This window comes from Mugil cephalus, chromosome 16 (assembly GCF_022458985.1).
Source record: "Mugil cephalus isolate CIBA_MC_2020 chromosome 16, CIBA_Mcephalus_1.1, whole genome shotgun sequence".
In the NCBI taxonomy this organism is placed as follows: domain Eukaryota; kingdom Metazoa; phylum Chordata; class Actinopteri; order Mugiliformes; family Mugilidae; genus Mugil; species Mugil cephalus.
In genome coordinates, this window is record NC_061785.1 from 5421899 (window position 1) to 5442827 (window position 20929).

General features: G+C 43.5%; 3 protein-coding genes and 1 non-coding gene across 4 annotated transcripts; 1 reads left to right on the forward strand and 3 right to left on the reverse strand.

The window, feature by feature from the left end:
• Positions 1–519: 519 nt before the first annotated feature.
• aldh18a1 (aldehyde dehydrogenase 18 family, member A1) lies at positions 520–10850 on the forward strand. Its single transcript, XM_047608216.1, has 18 exons — positions 520–886; positions 1049–1155; positions 2219–2370; positions 2795–2944; positions 3768–3872; positions 3993–4151; positions 4792–4888; positions 5200–5324; positions 6026–6170; positions 6283–6356; positions 6766–6865; positions 7147–7367; positions 7446–7583; positions 7732–7927; positions 8074–8195; positions 8332–8518; positions 9524–9619; positions 9750–10850. The coding sequence occupies exons 2-18, from the start codon at positions 1065–1067 to the stop codon at positions 9944–9946; spliced, it is 2355 nt and encodes a 784-aa protein (XP_047464172.1). The 5' UTR covers positions 520–886; positions 1049–1064; the 3' UTR covers positions 9947–10850.
• trnaq-cug lies at positions 3184–3255 on the reverse strand. The gene has a single exon. It is a non-coding gene; the product is annotated as a tRNA-Gln (tRNA).
• A 2511-nt stretch (positions 10851–13361) lies between the features above and the next one.
• crygmx (crystallin, gamma MX) lies at positions 13362–15088 on the reverse strand. The gene is made up of 3 exons (XM_047609154.1): positions 14999–15088; positions 14154–14396; positions 13362–13979 (listed from the first exon to the last, which is right to left on the reverse strand). Exons 1-3 carry the CDS (start codon positions 15005–15007, stop codon positions 13704–13706), a joined length of 528 nt encoding a protein of 175 aa, XP_047465110.1. The 5' UTR covers positions 15008–15088; the 3' UTR covers positions 13362–13703.
• Positions 15089–15428: 340 nt separating this feature from the next.
• Positions 15429–17054, reverse strand: crygmxl2 (crystallin, gamma MX, like 2). Its single transcript, XM_047608236.1, has 3 exons — positions 16906–17054; positions 16229–16471; positions 15429–15759 (listed from the first exon to the last, which is right to left on the reverse strand). The coding sequence occupies exons 1-3, from the start codon at positions 16912–16914 to the stop codon at positions 15484–15486; spliced, it is 528 nt and encodes a 175-aa protein (XP_047464192.1). The 5' UTR covers positions 16915–17054; the 3' UTR covers positions 15429–15483.
• Between the last annotated feature and the right edge of the window lie 3875 nt (positions 17055–20929).

A 20929-nucleotide genomic window follows, 5' to 3' on the forward strand; every position in this document is an offset into this window, starting at 1 on the left:
TCAGAAAAACTGAAATCACAGTACAGCAGAAGGACTTTTCTGAGTAAGGGGCCACCAAGGGGCCAAAATATTCAGAGGGACCAAGTATTTGTCCAACATCCTTACACATAATCCCTCAAATCTTCTTCTGTAAGCTAATGGTTGGGCATGGGACTGCATCCCCCTAAGGCCAGTTCCTTGCCCTGATTCAGATAGACAGATACAAGATACAAGAGGTGGAGGAACACAGAAAACACAGATGAAGGACAAAGGCAAGCAACAGAAGTCCAAAAGTTTCCCAGCAACTTTCTGCTGTCAGTGGTTTTAATGTTGTGGCTGATGCGGTGTATGCTATTTATTTGCTCAGATAAAAAAAAAAACAGGCTTTTTTTGCATAGAGGTTTTAAAATATATTGTTGTTGTTTTTTTTTTCTTTTGTTTGTTTTTAAAAAGGGATTTTATGTTGGGGGTTTATTTTGATACGCACACATTCAATCAACACTTCCGTTCTTCTTCCGGATTTCACCGGCCAACCTGACGTCACATCCTGCCACTTCATCGCAAATTTTGCGCGGCTTTCTTCGGTGTGTTATTAAAAGTCTGGGCAAATAAGAGCCGGTTATTGATGCCTGCACCTCTCCGTTAGTTGAATTTAATACATTTACAAACGGTAACACTTAACGAGACGCTCCGTTTACACTTTGCTGCAAACTCCCGCGGCTGTTTCATCAGCTCTTTCTGCTCGGGGAGGAGCCGGTCCACAGGCAGAGCCCACATCCGTTCAAACTTTGGGCGAATGAAGAAATAGCTGGAGGAAGAAGATGAACAAGACTTTGTAGAAGACGTTACAAAGGGCTGGGGCACACACACACACAGGAAAAGACATACCTGGACTTCAGGAGGTTAAGTAAGAATAAACACATTTCTGTCAAGGGGAATTAAGATTTTATCTGTAAACATGGATACAGTGGATTTGATGTTGCGTTTATATGCACCACTATTAATGTATATAATGTGTTTTTTATATATATCTGTCATTGTATTTCTGTGTTTCTCTGTGAAATTAAAGGCTTTAAAACATCACCATGCTGCTGCAGAGGCTGACTCTGTGTTCAAGAATCCCTGTGGATCCACAGAGACACGTACCCCGGCTTCTCTCCAGACCTCTGACACAAGGCAAGCCACAGCTTCACACTGTGTTCTAGTCCGATCACACGCATCCTGCAGCCTCTATTCGACACATTAAAACACCGGATCTTTAGACAACAAGATGTAATGTAATCACTTAATTAAACTTTCAGTTTAACATATCAATACTCATTAGAAAATAATATTTCAAGCACATTTGATAAACACACTTGTAGACTTTTATACCATTATTATTGCTGTCACCAGAGCATTTTTTTGCAAATTGCAGTGGTTATTTGTCAGTAATTTTTAACATTTTTAACAAGTGACATTTTAACAACAAGACTCAAGTATTCATTCATTTGTGAATTAAAAAACGAAGGAAAAGTAAATGAATGGTTTGTTGCACTCTTAAAAGTTTTGATAAAAGAAGAAAACAGTCACACAATGCTCTGTGCAAATGTGAAGCGTTCCGACATCACCTTATCAGTGTTATCTGGCTTATTGATCATAAACTAGTTGTTGCAAGTTTTTCTCTTTAAATTGGAAAACATTTCTCGTGAAATGACTCGATGTGGGTCGATAACTACCGCATGTCGATAAACATACGTGCAGGCACATGTGGGGTTTTCGGAACGTACGACTGATAAACCGCTGTCAGAACATGCATCAGGTTTTCTGCCCAGTGGCAGGATTCTGACCCGCTCTAGTCTGTGTCATGCGCCTCATTGCTTCAGAGAGATGTGTAATGTCAGCACAGGCTTTTTTTTTTTTTCTCTCTCTCTCTCTGCCGTCCCTGCTGATGTGGCAGTTTGAAGGCTGTGATTATCTGTTTCCCGGGTTACAGATGGATGTAGGGGAGGGCTTCATTCTTGTTTGCCCCATTCATGTAATCAATGGAACGAAAACCCAGCAAAACATTCTTGTTTGCACAGTTACACGAAGCTGAAGTATTTACCAAAGCACTGATACGATGCAGCCTTTTTCTTTAACACTTTAAAACATCTTGAATGGCTGAAATGAATGCGATTCTCAGTTGTCTTGATTAAATCTTAACAGTTATCAGTGGATAAGTATGATAAACGTAACACCCCCCTCCCTCTCTGTGCAGGTTTGTGGGGCAGGGCCCATGGCAGCTCCTTTGCACACCGCGGTGAACTGCGTCAGGCCAAGAGGATCGTAGTGAAGCTCGGCAGTGCCGTGGTCACACGTGGCGATGAGTGCGGCTTGGCTCTGGGGAGGCTCGCCTCGATTGTGGAGCAGGTGAGAGGAGGAAAATCCGCAGGAAAGACAAGCGCCAACACCAGCCGTTTCCTTATTTATAAACTTTTTTTCTTCCTCCGGTTTTATTTTTTTCCCTGTGTATTTAAATGAATTTCCCCTCCATCTTCTGCTTCTGTCCAGCTGGGAGATAAAGTGGGGCTCTCCAGCCTTCCCGGGATTTGTGATAACAACAGATGAATGGACGTTTGCTCTCACTGAACAAATACATGAGCACTTGAATGTAGTTTCTCTGGCTTTGAGCACCGCAGGCTTAAATCTGTTCTCTTCAAACCTTCACTAATAGTACAAATAAAATGTCAGTTGCCACATGGGAAAAGTAAGAACGCGTTTTGGGTCGCACTGAAAAATGACAGCGTGCTCAGCTACGGTTCATTTGTGTTAACTGGTTAATGTTGTCGTCCAGGTGGCCATGCTGCAGAATCAAGGCAGGGAGATGATGATTGTTACCAGTGGAGCCGTGGCGTTCGGCAAGCAGAGACTGAGACATGAGATCCTGCTGTCCCAAAGTGTCCGACAGGCCCTGCACTCTGGACACAACCAGCTCAAAGACATGGTGAGGAATCCGGCATCGTCTTAATTATGGCTGCACTCCTCTCTGCGTTTTACGTCTGTTAATTAGAAATCTAAATGTAACTGAGCTATCGTTAACACACATGGGCTTTCCGTACAGTTCAATCAGGCATAACATTATGACCCCCTTCCTTATGGGTTAGGAAGAGGGGTCATTCTCTGTGGTCCATCCCACAGATACAGTTCGGGACCTAGTGCCGCCCCAAAAATTCAGCTTAATTAAGGTCCCACCGAGATTTGAACTCGGATCGCTGGTTTCAGAGTCCAGAGTGCTAACCATTACACCATGGAACCACAGGGGATGCCTTCGGGTCCTTTTGGTTAAGCGGAGGGGGCTGTATGGATCATCTCACAGAGTAGGAATTTATGAATTTAGTAGTGAATTTAGAGGTCATGTGCTGTTCTTTTTGTTTTTGTTAGCTGTTCCTAAAGCATTTTTATGTGTGTGTGTGTGTCATTGAGTGTCATCGCTGTTAGGTGGGGGTGGTGCTACATGTCTAAGTAATATTCACACGAATGAGTGTCAGGTCCAAAGGTTTCACAGCAGAACATTGAATTGTCACAAGATGGTTTGAATGTTATTCACTTCTCCTGTCAGTGGTTTTAATGTTATGGCTGATCAGTGTATGTTATTTGGTCAGAGTATTGTTGTCAACTAGGACATATTATCTACCTTATTATAAATCTGACTCCCATACTACTACCGATAACCTGCACTAGGATGGTATGATTTGATCCAAGCGTGTCTCCTTAAAAGCTCAAGAGATGATAAATATAACCACATGTTTATGGTATTTGTGTCTCAGTCTTTGCCGGTGCTGGAAGCCCGAGCCTGCGCTGCAGCCGGACAGAGCGGCCTGATGGCCCTGTATGAGGCCATGTTCACCCAATACAGCACTTGCACTGCACAGGTACTCGTACACTTCACAGCAAAATAATCACTTGGAAATAAATACTTCAGAGGTCCGTCCGCTTCCTCTCCGTCACTCACATCTCTTCCCCAATGCCCTGCCTCCCCTCTGCGCCCGCAGGTTTTGGTGACGAATCTGGACTTCCACGACGACCAGAAGAGGCAGAACCTGAACAGCACGCTGCAGGAGCTGCTGCGCATGAACATCGTGCCCATCATCAACACCAACGACGCCGTGGTGCCCCCTCCGGAGCCCAACAGCGACCTGCAGGGGGTAAATGTGGGTACAGACAGCATGGGGGCGACGCTCGTGGTGGTGATGGTGGCGGCGGTGGCAGCAGGGGTGCCGAAGGGGCTGGCAGAGACGCCGTTTAGTTATGCGCCGGCACCGTTCATTAACTGAAGTATTTTCCGCCGTCCACGCACACACGCTGACACACCTCTGCCGGCTTACCTCACCTCATCAGCTCTGCGTTCAACCATTAAGGCATGTGCATGCAGGGAGGGGACGGACGGCGGTGCATGCGGACACCGAGGTGTGGTCTGAACGGACTTCGACTAACTTCCAAACTCCCGCAGAAATGACTAACAGCTTTACCCCACATAATTAAACCTCATTCTCCTCTGGTCTGTATTTCTTTGATACCACAATCACTGTCATTATAAAATACATTTATTATCACGTTGCCTTTTGACAGACTGGAAGAAAAACAACGATGTTATGAAAGTCAAAGGTTTGATAATGTTGTAGGACTCAACTTAATTCACTCTTTTCTTTCATGCAACACATTGAAATTTTCCCTGATTGCGTCGCACAACCACCACTTTCACAATGCTTAAGTGTTGTGATTAGTTGTTGGCAGATGTTGTATTTCCTGCTGTTTACAGGAGCTAATATCTGCACGTCTCTGGTTGTGTAGGTGATCAGCATCAAAGACAACGACAGCCTGGCCGCGCGGCTAGCTGTGGAGATGAAGGCCGACCTGCTCATCGCCCTGAGTGGTGACGTGGGAAATGGTTGTTGATGGTCTATCTTGGGCCCTTCGGTCGTTGGGTAAACTAAACCTCTTCTGCCTCTTCTGCTTCAGAAAACTCTCTTTAGGGTTCAAGCGCTCGTCGTCACTGAGTGAATGATCGAATAGTGACCCTGCGGTTTTTTTTTGTTCAGTGTATGGTTAAAAGGCTCGTGTGCCTACATGAGCACATAAATGTGGGTTATTGAGTGATAGTTATTTTTTTTTTTAATGTTAATATATTTTATCATCACTGACCAACAATGAAATGTGTATATATATATATAATTTATTTAAGAATTATTAATTTGTCAGGACTGTACAACAAACCACCCGGGACGGATGATGCCAAGATCATTGACATCTTCTATCCTGGAGACCAGCAATCAATCACCTATGGCACAAAGTCCAGAGTTGGGATTGGAGGCATGGAGGCCAAGGTATGTTAAAAGTCCTCCAGTCAGTCTTTTTAAAGACACATTTGTTTACAAGTTAAAAAAACGTTATCATAGCAGACGCTCATCATCTAGGCAAAGTGCAAAGGTTCTTGCATTATGGATTTTCTTTTTTAAAACTTCAATAATCTTCTGGAATCTTCTTTAAGAGAATTACGGGCAACCACCAAAACAGAAAACCAGATCTCATAGACGTGGTGTTTTCTTAGAATATTCCCGAAAGCCTAGAAGATAACGAGTTGGTATGAATTTGTAGCACAACGGAAATGTAAAGAAAAAAAGTGTGATTCAGAGAAAAAGTCTGGACAATTCAGTTTTGCTTTATTTAGAACAGGGGTCTTCAACGTTATTCAGGCCAATGACCCCCCCAAACTGATGAGACTAAATAGGAACCCACTGTGTTTTCTATATTAAACCCAGCCTGGTGCTATTTTTAAACATACGTTATTATGATAGTAATATAATATATATATATATATACACTTTTATATATAATATATAAAATTGGACCTCCTGTTGAAAACCAATGATTTAGGAAATCACTGCATTAAAACATTGTTGTAGGAATGCAGCAGAATTCATGCAGCCGTGACCTCTGACTGAACAAGTTGGCTCACACAACTAATGTTCTGTCTCTCTTTTACTTACTGATTCAGTAATTCTCTTGTTTCCGTGTTTCCCTGCAGGTCAAAGCAGCCCTCTGGGCGCTGCAAGGTGGCACCTCAGTGGTCATAGCGAACGGCACTCACCCCAAAGTAACAGGACACGTCATCACTGACATCGTGGAGGGCAAGAAAGTGGGAACGTTCTTCTCTGAAATCAAACCTGCAGGTGAGTGTTTTTTGTTTGTTATTTTTGTCTGTACTATATCAGTAATAATTGCTGCTGTCATTCTGAAGCTGCAGCTTCCTTTTTATTGTTGTTGTTTCTGACTTCTCTCCAGGTCCAACCGTGGAGGAGCAGACGGAAATGGCTCGTAACTCTGGGAGGAGTTTGGCTTCTCTGCACCCAGACCAGGTAACTGTTTGTTTTCAAACAAGAATGTGTTTTATTAGTTCAGGTAATGTCATAAATCATTGTTTAGGACCTCATTTAATTTAGATTATTTGATTTAAAACTCTGTCCTATATCTACATTTCTGTTCATTCATTCATTTATTCCTCACATGAAAGTGGACGACAGCATTTGTGCCTAACTACACACAGCACAAATAAGCAAAACAAAACAATAACCCATACAAGTACAGCTCAAAACAATTAATCATTAACATCCAGTTTAAGTATTGAGTGCACATTTTTTTTTTTTTTTTGTATTTATACATTTTTTTTTAATCGATAAACCAAAGTGTTCTCAAGGAACACTGAACTCTTGTGTGTAATGTGCTGCTACCTGAGCCCTGTCTCTATTCGGTTGGTTGTGTTGTCAGAGAAGTGAGATCATCTGCCATCTAGCAGACCTTTTGACTGAAAAGAAGGAGGACATTCTTAAAGCCAACAAGATGGACATGGACCTGGCTGTGAGTGCAGGTACGAGGACTGATGATGAAGCAGTGTAGGAGCCGGCACATAAGAACAGTTTGTAGCAGTGTTTGAAGTTTTCCATTTCCTGATTTTCAAATAAATTTTATTATATTTTTCTCTCAAGAAATATAAGCCCAAAATATAAACCTGAGAGCTCATTCTGTAAAAGAAATCCAAATGCTCCATTTAATCCGTATCTCGCCACCAGAGGGCGACAATCACTTTACTCTTTACATGGACGTTCTGATCAGAGTTCCTATCAACTTGAGGCTTTCGACTTTCAACAGGCCTCCTGCCTCCTGCCATGTTGAAGCGTCTGAGCCTCACACCAGCCAAACTGAACAGCTTGGCCATAGGTCTGCGGCAGATAGCCGTGGCAGCGCAGGACAGCGTGGGCCGCGTGCTGCGGAGGACCAGGGTGGCTCACAACCTGGAGCTGGAGCAGATCACTGTCCCCATCGGAGTCCTTCTGGTCATCTTCGAGGCCCGACCCGACTGCCTGCCGCAGGTATCGCTGCAGACTCGGAACAATCTGACCTGTGCAGACGTATTATTTTTTTGCTTACACGTAACCTCCTTTTTCTAGGTGTCTGCCCTGTCCATAGCCAGTGGCAACGCACTTTTGTTGAAGGGAGGCAAAGAGGCGGCCAACACCAACCGCGTCCTCCACCAGCTCACCCAGGAAGCCCTCTCCATGCATGGGGTCAAAGAGGCAGTTCAGCTGGTAAAAACCGGTTTACTACACATTTATTATGAGTCAACACAAACCTTATTTAGTATTTACAGACGTCACATTTCACGGACACGGGGAGCTAACACGTATTGATGAAAATGCCTCACCTGAGACTGATTTGTTGTGCAAATGTTACCAGGTGAGCACCCGTGAGGAGGTGGAGGACCTGTGCCGACTGGACAAGATGATTGACCTGATTATTCCCAGAGGTTCGTCCCAGCTGGTCCGAAACATCCAGCGGGCGGCCAAGGGCATCCCAGTGCTGGGCCACAGTGAAGGGATCTGCCACGTCTACGTCGACGCAGACGCCAGTGTTGACAAAGTCATAAAAATTGGTAAGTGGTAATACAGTTTGTCACGCTCGATCCAAAACATATAGTTCACCAAGACTGATAAAACTGTAGTGATGGAAATTGAAGGGCATTTCTGCCAGACGTGTTTCATGTCTGAACATCACCGACTGATCTCTTCCCGTTTTTAGTGAGAGACTCCAAATGCGACTACCCGGCTGCGTGTAACGCCATGGAAACCCTGCTCATACACCGGGACCTCCTCAGGACCCCGCTGTTTGACCAGATAATTGACATGCTGCGCACTGAACGGGTAAACACCCTAATTGCACGCAAATTAGTCCCAACTTCACACTAGTGCAGCCTAATCAGCTAATCTGCAGAAGTCATTAAATTCTGTTTCAATATACTGAGGAATTGTTGATCTTTTCGCCTTTTCGCGTCTCCAGGTGAAGATTCACGCCGGCCCCAGGTTTGCCTCCTATCTGACGTTCAGCCCTTCAGAGGCCAAGTCTCTGCGGACGGAGTACGGTGACCTGGAGTGCTGTGTGGAAGTGGTGGACAGCATGGAGGAGGCTGTGGATCATATACACAACTACGGCAGCTCCCACACGGATGTTATCGTCACAGAAAATGGTAGGGGGGAGGGAGCTTCTCCTCACGTTTTAGTTGTCTCTCTTACTATGCATGCATGTCAACCCATCGTTTTATCTCACCACGTCATAACTAACCCCCATCTGTCAGGTTTGGTGATATTTTCTTGCTTCATGCGCCTTCATGCCAGTGTCCTTCTTGCCCTATTGAATTTATTTCCCTGCCATCTTAGTTTCTATAATTAGCAGCGACAGGGTGAGTGCATGATGAGTGCACACCATCCCTTTGTCACTCAACATATTATCCCATTTAAAATGTTGAGCAGTTTAAAAAAAAAAACAACTTTGAATGGCTCCGACTAACACGGTGCAACACGTTTATTATCTTCTGCTCTCGTTAAAACAAATGTTCGTACACAATAAAAATGCAAAGAGGCCGGGAAGTTTAAATTACAGTTACCTGCATGCACTTTTCCTTTTGGAGATCGTAATTAATATTGAGCAGCTTTGGGAAAATAACAGGAGAAAGAAGCGCTGTTCACATTTCTACATTGAGGATTATTCTCAGCTGCAGTGGAGGATGCGCTGCTGCCATCTAGTGGCCACAGAAGGTACCTCATGGAATTAAATAATATTTGTGTAAGCTTATGTCAGAGTAGAGAGACAGGGAGATTGATGTTAGGTGCACCAGAGATATAAGGATATCAAGCTAGTGAGGAATAGAAGGTTAGATAGATTAGTAGTATAGTGTCGTAGATTTATGCAGATCAGTAGTTCTGCACAGTTATTAATAAAAAAATGCTTTGGCTGCAAATATTTCTGCTTATTTCCATTCCATAACATGTCGTCTGCTTTATATTTACACCAAGCTATTTAAATTTAAAGTAATTAATGCTTAATGCACCAGGTGTGTATTTAAAGGTCGGTAGTTGTTTTTTTAATACGCTTTCCCTCTTAATTGGTGCATTAATATATGCTCAGTGTAATCCCTGAAAGGTTTTTCAGAGGTAGCAATCAGAAGGTTGAATAATCTGTCTTTCTCTTACAGAGGACACAGCGGAGCAGTTTCTCCAGCAGCTGGACAGCGCCTGTGTTTTCTGGAACGCCAGCTCCCGTTTTGCCGACGGCTACCGATTTGGCCTGGGTACGAACGACTCTTTTCCCTCTGAAAATAAAAAAATAAATAAAATAATGCATATCCTTGCTCCTATTCTACTGAGACGAGTGCCCTCTGTCTCTCCACACATGATGATGTTTTTTTTTTCTATCTCCAGGAGCAGAGGTTGGTATTAGCACGGCCCGAATCCACGCCCGGGGGCCTGTAGGTCTGGAGGGGCTGCTCACCACCAAGTGGGTCCTGAGAGGGGACGGGCACACGGCGGCCGACTTCTCGGAGCACGGCAACATGAAGTACCTCCACGAAAACCTCCCCGTGGAGCAGACTTTAGCTGGACACAGAGACCACAACTAGACTAGAGAGACTTTTGACAACATTCATGTGCCAGTTACCCTCCAAAAACTCCCCAGCGTCGCTACGCACCAATGACTCATTTTGTGAGCACAGTCACAGAGATGTTCATGTTCAGATTTACAATGTATATAGTTTACAATGTTTTATATTCTACCTCGTGAGTCAAGAGGACGCGTTTGCTAAAATTATGTCAGTACATAATATTGTACCACACATGCATTAAAGTAAGTGCTTAATTTTTTAATAATAATAATAATAATAATGAAATCTCAGGATATCATTTTGAAACTGGCTTCTTAATTTTATTAAGAATATCAATTTGTCAATTTTTCTTTTTTTTTTTTTTTTTTTATTCAAGCATTATTCTAACCAGAGATGAGGAGCTGGAAGAAGTAATTTCAGACGTGAAGTAACCTTTGTAGCAACCAGTACATAGTTGTATTTTATAGCACATGTTACGTAGCATTATCTCTTTAACAATTTTTTTTTAAGATTTCTTTGGTCAAAAATCCCGGGATGGAATTGGTTAGAATTGTTATGTAGTAATGTAAGTTAAACACACTCCATCTCGCGTGCATCCATTTGATTCTTTATATATTTATTTATTTGACTGTTGTTACAAGTTGTGCTCCTTTTTTTTTTTTTTTTTTTTTCCCATGCTTTGTTGCTTTCCTGCTTGTGGTGCCCAGAGCCTCTGTCAGAGCAGGAATGGTAATTGACAAGACGCCTCCTTCGAGCTGGAGGGGAGAATGCAACTGCTTTTAAATTAAGCTCTGTAACATTCCAGCCTCTGAGCTGCAATCTGATGTCTTGCGATGCACACGTAAGGTTTGGTTTGGGTTATTTAATAGGAGTAATGTAGAATGATAATAATAATAAAAAATAAAACAGTGGAAAAAGACTATTTGGATATTTTTCTCACTTCCTTTCATTTCTATCACATGAAACATTGAGGATTTTTGCGTGTATATTCATTTCTGTCCTGGCTCTTGTCTTTCTGCTTTCACAAAAAACACGAATTAATAGGGGGGGAAAAAAGTCATACTGATCTAAAAAAAAAAAAAAGAAAAAAAAAAACAGATGTCTAAAAAGGGCCTTTTTAAAGTTGCCCATAGGGGAATTCGCATTGCTGGAAGTGGGGCAAGGAAGATGGAAGACAATACTATAGAGGTTTAATTATCCAGCCATCAGAAATGAAAAGAGAGAAAAGGAGAACTGAGACTAATAATGGAATCACAGGCTTATGTTCTGGGTTTCTCTGTTTCTTTTTTTTTTTTTTTTCCTCCTTTGTCTTTTCTATCATCTAAAGAATTCATTCTCCAAAACGAACTACTTACCCTTCAATCAGCTCCCCATCATAAGTCCAAAGGGTTCAGAGATGAAGAGGGAGACAAAACTCGAATCTCACTCTTTTGTCCTTTTCATGTGCGAAGCGATTGAAAATTTCATCTAAATGACTTGAGGTAGAGAAGGAACAATCTAGGGACACGGAGTATTGCCTCTTTGATGCAGAGTGTTTTATAGAATTGTATTTTACCGTATGTATCAGTTATTTGCTGCAGTAGCTTAAGATGTATAAGTGCGTACACCTAGTTACTGCACTGACACAAGTTTCCTACTTAACAGGAAAATGCTTCTACTGTCAGGTTGGAGTGTAACTGTCATTTTAAAGTCGGTGCTGATTTTGCACCTAAATGATCACATTTTCTCTCAATAACCCTCGGATTACATAAATACTTAAAATGTTCCCACAGTAAACTATGTGTTTGAATCCCAGTCATCAACTGAACAAACATTTCAATGTGGAAAATGCACCAATTAGCTACAACATTAAAACCACTCACAGGAGAAGTGAATAACATCGACCATCTTGTGACAATTCAACGTTCTGCTGGGAAACTTTTGAACCTCACATTGATTCGTGTGGATGTTACTTAGACGTGAAGCACCCATAATGGTCATAATGTTATGCTTGATCTGCGTTTATATATTTGCTTTACTTTTTTTTTGCTTGGGCACAGTTGTGAGCTAATTGCTTGCAAGCGAATGCTAGCAAGTAACATTCAACGTGTTCTAACCTACACAGTTTTAGGAAGGTGGTCATAATGTTATGCATGATCGATATAAGGGGCAATTAGTTGTGCAGTGCTGTCACAGTGGTAGGGAATTTGAAATGTGCAAATATTGCAAATATTTGTCATAATGGTCATAATGTTGTGGCTGATCGGTCTGTATTCCCATGTTATGTTGCTGTTTTTCCAACCTTTAAGTCATGTACCAACTTTGAGGCCCTTCTATCTCTCTATCTAAACATTTCTGAACAGGGACAGTTGTCAGTGATGTTACTGGTGGAGAATGAGATAGAGTACTGTTGTCTTTATGTAAAGCTTATATAACCATAAACCCTTTTTTTTTTATAGTTCTGGCAAGTGTGAAATGCTTTCGTCCTGGTTCGTATCTGAAGCCACTGCCCCTCGTGACCTCACATTAACTTCTAGTTCTGTGTCGGGCCCCGGCAGCCTGTAAAGTCCCTCTCATCTCTTATCAGTCATTGCCCCCAGACCCCGACTGTGATCCCATGTTGCACGCTGTTGATGTTGTGTTGTCTACTGGGCATTGTTGTCCACAGATATAAAAAAGACGACGAGGGCAAATCACTGGTCTTGTACAGCAAAGCTGACAATCCTTTAATTGGACATTATTCAAGGCCAAAACTCATATTTCTTGGTGTGCTTGATCTTAAGAGACTCTCAAATGCACTCCCTACTGGGCTTCAAATTTTTTTGAATCAATAATTAATGGTCAAAGTTATTTATTCATGTGTATCTTCGCCAATTACGTATCGTCTAATTAACAATTTCAATAATTGATATTTATTTCTGAAAGGGTTCAGTATCTTGGGCTGATGAAAAATGCATGAGCAGGGATGTGGACTGGGTTTTGTTTTTTGTTCTGAGAGAGCTTGATGCTCGGGGCTAATACCAGGCCACTTTGACTCCAACTCTTTGAGTTGGCACTGGCCCTGTGATGTGGATCTAATATGGGCATCTTTCATGGACCCAAAGCGCTTACTCTGTACCATGTGATCTCATAAAGACTCCAACATGCCCATCCTCAGATACCCTTTTGTTAGTCTTTAATAGCGAACTTCAAAGAATAAGCTTCTGTTTCCTTGATAATTTTTCTTTGTGTATGTGGAACGGCGATATCACGAAAAAACTGAACAAACTCTCGGTCTTGCTAGGACCTCAGTGGTTAACGCTACAATATCTAACTCTGTGGCCTGATGAAACTGAAGTTCAATCCCTACATTGAAGAGGAAAGTATCCCTCAGATTTATGACAAGCCATATCCCCCTGATCTTTTGATAGTGACAGCTGCAGTCAGTGGAAAATTAACAAAGGGCTCCCTTTAGTTGACTTTCATCAAGTTTTCATTTATTGTGATTCCAGTAGGACAGGAGGTTGGGGACTGGCGAGGCAAACCATTTTGCTGTGGAGCAACCAAAGCAAAAAAAAAAAAAAAATTCACTGGGAACGTTGTTTTAGCACAAAGTTGGGGAGGAACTTCGTCCAACAGTGCAAAACAACCCAATAAAACTAGAACCAGACATCACAACAATGCATTTAACCCCCTATCATTAGAATGTGAGATTTCAGGTATGGACACCACAGTGTTGAGACCACACAGAGGTTGGAAATCTACAACAATGGGGGTGGGTGGGCGGGGGGTGAATGGGTTAAAAATAAAAACAGAATCAGTTTAGCTCAGTGACACGTCTCAGGGACCCGAAGGTGGGGCTGGTGCTTCCCCACTCGCTGTGCCTCCTGTATTCTCCGGGACGCAAGAAGTACTGGCGTCCCCTGTAGTTGGGGTGTTCGTGCAGAATCCAGTAGCCCTCCATGACGTTGAGAGAGGAGATGTCACGGGTGTGGAAACGCTCGTTCAGGTCTGGGCAGTCATCGCTTAGCTCCAGATTCTGGCCGGTAAAGTCGGACCGCTCGAAGATCTTCATCCTGTAGTTCCCAGTGTACTAGGGGAAAATGAGAGGAGATATAACTGTATAAATAAATTGCTCCTTGTCCAATAACTAGAGTCTATAGTTTAAGGAGTGAAGAGATAAATTAAACATTCGAGTGGTGAATACAGCAGGGCTAAGTCTTTTAATCTTACATAAAACTTGGTCGGACACAAGGTAAAAACTCACAGGTGGCACCATGCGGCAGGAGCGGATGCAGTCATTGAAGCCCGCCCAGCGCTGGTAGTCAGGGTACTCTCCTTTTTGCAGCATGTACTGGTAGCCGCCGTAATTTGGCTTCTCGTAAGCCACCCAGCAGCCGCTATCAACTTTTATCGAGTTACAGCGGGTGAAGAAGCCGTGCATCTCCGGGCAGTCACTAGTGCACTCATGGTGACGACCCTGGAAGTTCCTGTCTTCGTAAAAGATGATCTGCGCAGTGACAGATGGGTTAACAGTAGCACCGCGGAGACACGCATGTCTTTAGTTCAAGTTATCTGTCCTCAGGCTGTTCAGATATTACTAATTTCCTTAACCATGGGATTTAGTATTCTGAACCAGCGTTGAAAGTTAGTTTGATAGAGTTAAGTTTTTGAATAGAACATTTGTAGTTTAGACAAGGTAATCTTGAGGATGCATAAAAAAAAAAAGTCCCAAATGAAGTACCAGGAGCAAAGCTGGATAAAATACAGTTTAACACATGGTATATTTTAATGAAAAGCTGAAGTATGCAGGGCTGTGTCAAAAGTTCCTGGTCTATTTTCACATGTTTTAGGACTAAAAGCTAAAGATAAAGGCTTAAGTGTTTCTTCCTTGAGATTATTGTTTCATTATATGTTATAAAAAAAAGTATTCTTTAGAACAACTAGCTAATAAATCTTTACTCCAGAGAGTGTTTTTAGTTTTGCTCTATAAGGGTCATTCTAAGTAGGAAGTGTTTTAGCATTTATCAACCTTATCACACAAATCACTATACAGGAAATCAACAGCTTTGCATTGCCCTTACTTCATAAATTTTTAAATTTCGTGCTTACCTTGGCCATTGTAACTGAGTTACGTTTAGTTTATACCAGACACTGGGCTGCACCGGGCCTCTTTATAGACCCCGCTGGGATCACGGGCTTTGCAAACACGAAACAAAGCTTTGTCGTGTCAGCACTGCACGCTCTATAGACCCCACAACACTATAGCACTGGCGAGCTGCAGCAGCCTCTTTGTCTCTGTCAAAGCTCTGTCTGTCTATGGAAAATACTGTACAACTGCATTTTCTCAAAGGCCCACAATTAGAGTTGCAACATCTGCCTTTATTGGCATGGACATGGAGACTGTGAAGCTAGACAGGGTGGCAAAGAGAAAAGATGTCAGGGACACAGGTCATTTAGCAGCACTGGGAAATGTGCTGCTTTGCCAAAGAGCGTCAGCGTGCTTCACACATTCGTTCAAATAAACTCACAGGAGACATTCTTATTTGGAAAAACTCAGATCTTTAATGTTCGGTTCAGATGCGCAAAGGTGGAGTTTACATGGTAGTCCTCATTCTCCTGAAGGAGCCCACGATGGGGTTGTGGCAGCCCCAGTCTCCACAGGCCCTGTACTCCCCAGGACGCAGGAAGTACTGGCGTCCCCTGTAGTTGGGGTGCTCGTAGAAGATCCAGTAACCCTCCATGATGTTGCAGGAGTAAATGTCGCGGTAGCGGAAGCGGTCGTACACATTGGGGCAGTCATCCATGAACTCCATTGTGTGTCCCATCATGTCAGGCCTGTTATAGATTCTCATTCTGTAGGATCCTCTGTACTGTATTGGGAAAAATAAGCCACAACATAATTAATATGCTATTTTGGTAGGTGTGAACCCTAGAGAGACATTCTTGAACCAGAGCGAGTACTGGTGCTACTTCTTTAAGCAGCTACAAATGACAATGAACAACAACTCTTTTGAAGCTTGGCTCCCTACGCTGCCAGAAATACTCAACCTGATGCACAAAATTAAAGTGAAGGCATCAGGTCTTATGGGGGGGGAGGGTGGTGGTGGGAGGGTTGTTTTGTCATATTCCTTTTAAAGGTTGACTGGATCTCCTTGTGGGCCTTGCACCAGAGACTTTTAAGCTATGACCTGCATGAGTATCTGTAAATGACATCAAAAGCTAGTGACTGACATCCATTTCTAAAGTGCCATTTGAAGTGCAAGGTGAATGGCGGGCGGTGGAGGGGGGCGGTGGGTGAACGGGCACTACCGGTCCTATCTGTCTGTTTGATTGACTTACGGGGTTGAACATCTGGCAGGAGCGGATGCAGTTGTTGAATCCCATCCAGGAGTGGTAGTCGGGGTACTCGCCGGGGCCCATGATGTACTGATAACCCATGTAGTGAGGCTTCTCATAGGTCACCCAGTGGCCGCCGCTGACACGGATGGAGTTGCAGCAGTTGAAATGCCTAAAGGTGTCCATGCAGTCGCTGCTGCACTCCCAGTGGCGGCCCTGGAAGTTGCGGCCTTCGTAGAAGATAATCTGGAAAAGGAGAGAAAAGTATGCATCACTGAGAAGTTTGCATGTGGATTTTCTCGTTGCGATGCTCATGGATAGACTGTAGGGGACACTGCTCTCCCTTGTACAAACTTAATTAGTCCTTTTTGACTTTACAAACCTCTCTAGTGCTGTAGGGTTGTATATTATTTTCAGTATTTGACAGGTGAAATCAAGGGCTAACCCTAACCCTAACCCTAACCCTAATGCAATCTGACACATTATCAAATTAAGAAATATCTACTTTTTTTTTTTTTTTTTTTGCAGTTCCTCAAACTATTACTTTAGCTGAAACTCTTCTCTGCTGCCTTATGTCTTCCATGTTGCACTATGACATGTGTTCCCAAATCACGCCTTTTCCCTCCAGCGGCTCAGCTCATCATTAAAGCCGATGCCTTAACGTGTGTGTGTGCTCGTACCTTTCCCATGGTTGCAGGGCTGTGGATGTTTGCGCACCGTAGCCACGGACACACTTGCGCGTCCTTTTATACTCTCCCACCGACGGTGAGGCCTCTAACACGTCAGGAACTACTACCCTTTACCTTTTCTGACGTTCCCTTTGTCCGACATGCCACGGGTAACTTATCTCCTGTCTACTAGAGTTTACCTATAGAATTGACCCCCCCCTTCCCTACCCCCACCCACCCACCCACCACCACCATTTGCAAAAAAAAAAAAAAAAACAACCACACAAGTGCTATTCTGTGTTTGCGTGACCCTTGTTCCGCCGTGACCTTGTGATGCAGCCCTTTTGAAATATCACACAAAAGCCCTTTTGGATATGCGGCCCCTCAGCAACAAAGCGTTTAAAGTGTACAGTGGCTTAGGTCATTTTTTTTTTTTTTTTTTTGAGGGGGGCACTCACTAAACTAGTACTTAACCAGGTCATGACTTTCCTGTCTTGCTCGGACAGAAATCTACTTTTGATTCGGCTCCAGTTAAAGCGGCTTTGGAGCGGCGCATTCCTTAAGTGGTGTTGGGAGGAGAGTTTACTTGTTGTTGGGTTCCCGTTAAAGGAAAAAAGGTGTTGATACTGTGGACCGAGTTAAGCTTTTGTGTTGATATAATCTACAGTGATCCGCTGTTTCTTTCTGCTTCCATAGCCTGCAGTTGTACTATGATGCCAGACGGGACCGGTCTGTTTGCACATGTACAGACAGAACTGTTGAGCGTGTGTTATAAAAGGAGGGGTTCGGGGGCATCTGTGTGTTCGAGTCTTTGTATAAAATGATAGATGTTTGGACTTGAGGATTTGGCTTGTAAGCGTAGCCCAGAGCTGAAGGGGAAAAGGCCAGAAAGAGTTGCCGCCATGCATTGTGCTCCAAAAGCCCAGCTGATGCCAGAAAGGTCAGTCCCATCCTTTAGCCTTTCATCGGGATAAAGAGCCTGTGCCCCATCTCCACTTTGTGTTTTTTTTTGCAGCTTCAACTCTGCAGAAAAAGGGGCTTCAGAAAACACAATAGCCATTATGTTCATGGGCAAAAACACAGCTACCCTGGTAGTATATCCAACGCCATATGACACTGTTACTGCGTTAAGGAGCAGTGTTGATAAGCTCCTTTGATCAGTGGATCGACTTGAAACTCTCATAGGCTTCAATAGGTTTCATGTTTGAAGCGCCGCTCTTTTTCCATGACATAAGTAGATCATTGATATCCTTTCATCACTCCGTGCAGCGTAATTGTAGCCGATTATCAGACATGATGTTGTTTTGTTTTGCCAGTTTCTGGAGCAAATATTTACTCTTAGAGGAAAGGTTTTATCGGAACGTATAAGGAACAAATGTTCAGATTTTCCTCATATGTTCGCAGATTAATGACTCCTTTCATTGCGCTCGTTGAATGTAAAGTCTGTGCGGATATTTGCGCTCTGTCAAACTCTCGTTGGAGCCTGGAGACCGTCACGCGGCAGCGAGCATTTTTTGAGTTGACTTTGAGCTGGACTCCGAGGCTGCAGCTCAGCCTGACCTCTGACATCTAGTAATGACAGAAGCGCACCGAGACAAAAAAATAAAAAAATAAGAATCTGATCTCTGGTAGCACCATTGAGGAACATCAGCTAACCCAAACTCATTAGTCGGGACTTTGGCTCTCTTCGTGCGTCTGTGGCTTCCAGAGGGGAACCTCGTTTCACAGGATCTCAAATGATCATCTTTAGCTGTGCCACAAGACATCTCCTCCCCACCCTGAAGGGAAACCAACATCACAGAGGCCCTCGCTTGCTTTCGCAGTTCCCCCCGGAGGAGAAGAAAGCTACCCACTGCGGAGCGTTCCCCTCTTCATCTCGGAATGATGGAAGAAAAGGAAAGGAGAAGGGTGCAGAGTGGGAGTGGGGGGGGGGCTAGATTTGCTGCTCCATTGTGTCCGAGGTATCTCATTGTGCAATCTGTGTAATCGCGTGGGAGATGACGACACTGTTAGCCCGCAGAATGACAGTCAGCTGGGGACCTGTGTGATTGATGTGCACCCCACAGAGATGGAGGAGAAACTCTGACACATAGCAAACCCGGCACTAGTTAACTTGCACCTTTTTCATCTACCCGGCTTCCAGAATAAAAAACCCATTCATGTGGCTGATACCTAATTAGAATGTGAATGTGCGACTCGCTCAGTAAAACATATTTCAGGTCAGAGGAGACTTCTTTCAATATAAAAACAAATCATATTCTCATAATCCAAAGTACGGTTCGCTCTGACCCTGCCGCATACGGGAAGGCTCACCCCGTAAATGTTGCAGGCAGAGATAGGAGAGCGGCCGGGGCCCTTTCAGCGCCTCCAATGTGTCGTTTTACTCGACAGCCGATACAAAACGGTACTGAGGCGTAAACAAGGGGTCTGTGTGAGTTTTGCTCCTGAGAGCCGGCTAATCTGGTGGTGAAAATGCGGGTATGATGGGGAAGTGCTCGCCAAAAAGCCTCCCACGCCGGGAGTAGAATGAGGACCTCTCTTTTGCTGAGAGATCATCCTCTCCATTCTTTCTGTCAGAAAATCTCCAGGCATCCTCCGTCTCTTGTCACTGCCAGCGCGCCGGCTCTATCGGGACTGCCAGACGCAGGAGCCACTGTGAGCCCGTGCCAGGGCCAGGATTTACCGCGATGCGTCTGATGTGCTCCATCTTTTTTTTTTTTTTGCTGGGGGATAATTAAAAGAGGAAATGGTGTTGGAAGAACAGAGTGGAAAAGCGGGTGGGACGGAGGGAAGGGAAGTGGGGGGGGGGGCTTGGACCGAGCGAATGGATGCAGCTGTCAATTATGTTGAATTGTTGATATGTTTGTTTCCCTCTCTCGGAAATTGTGTGTTGTGAACTGTTCCCCATCAGGGTTTAGTTGTAAAGTTTGTGGTAAATCTCCACTCCGTACATGTAATTAAAAAAACAAAACAAAAATAAAAACATTTAGGCTAATTAAGAAGTACTCTCAGCAATGAAATCACCGTAAAGATTTCCTCTTAGTCCGATTCTGATGACCCGCAGGTGAAAGAGCTGTGAAAGAAAAAAGTTTCCAAACATTCACACAACTACGGTACATTTAAGATGCACACACTTTCATGTCCTCTCGAGGATTAATTATGTTCGTTTCCTTCTTGTGTTCAGAAATTAAATTTGAGTTTAAAACTAGTGACACTCGATACCAACGATTTCCCTTACGATCCGATAGTGAGTAAAATTCAGGCTGATATCGGCGATACCGATAGTTTGTGTGAATAAATGTGTCTGGTAAATCTAAAAAAATTTATTGTATTACAAATAATAGCTTCATAAAGGATACAAGACATCAGAGTAATTTATTTATTCATTTTAAACTCTAGTATATTGAGGTATCGGCCTCATTTACTATATATGTCAGCCGAGCTAATACAACAACAGAAAAAACAAACAGAGACACAATCATACAAAATATATGAAAAGGTTTGTTGTCCACTGTTTAGTGACTTTCCACTGTGTTCCTCGAAAGTATCGATATTTTGATTTGAGAATCGATTATAGGGCTCGAAGGCCTGGTATCGGAAGTATCGATATTTCGGTGTCGCTCCTTAAAAGTGTTTGTGCAACCACCACATTCACATCAGTGCGTGTGTGTCTCTCTCACACAAACGTGCACTGTTTGAGTCATCCGCGCGTCTCCCTTTATTTGACTAAATCAATTTGAGATGCTCCACCACGCAGCATGACCCAAACTCTGTGAAAAGCAGGACAGCTCCTTCGTCTCCGAGCAGACGCACCTCGGGGAGCGCTGGCTTTTAGCTGCTCTCACTCCTCATCACCCGACTCTGTTTTGACGTGGCGTGTCTCCCGCAACCCCGAAGCTTTAAAGGTTTAAAGAGCAACTTTTCACCCTGTAATCCAGGTGCCTTTCAAACAAGTCACGCTGTTTACTGACACATGACAAAAAAAGTTCAACCCCCCTCTCATCTCTGCTTACAAGACTGTAACTCACCTCAGAGC

Bases quoted from the DNA above. Each gene is read 5' to 3' on its own strand.
- crygmx (XM_047609154.1), bottom strand. The intron at 13,980-14,153 runs GTGAGTTTTTAC...ATTTTCCCCTAG, and splicing joins CCTGCCGCATGGTGCCACCT to TACACTGGGAACTACAGGAT.
- crygmxl2 (XM_047608236.1), bottom strand. The intron at 15,760-16,228 runs GTAAGTCAATCA...TTCCCAATACAG, and splicing joins CCTGCCAGATGTTCAACCCC to TACAGAGGATCCTACAGAAT.
- aldh18a1 (XM_047608216.1), top strand. From the start codon at position 1,065: ATGCTGCTGCAGAGGCTGACTCTGTGTTCAAGAATCCCTGTGGATCCA. The intron at 6,866-7,146 runs GTACGAGGACTG...GACTTTCAACAG, and splicing joins GGACCTGGCTGTGAGTGCAG to GCCTCCTGCCTCCTGCCATG. The intron at 7,928-8,073 runs GTAAGTGGTAAT...TCCCGTTTTTAG, and splicing joins TGACAAAGTCATAAAAATTG to TGAGAGACTCCAAATGCGAC.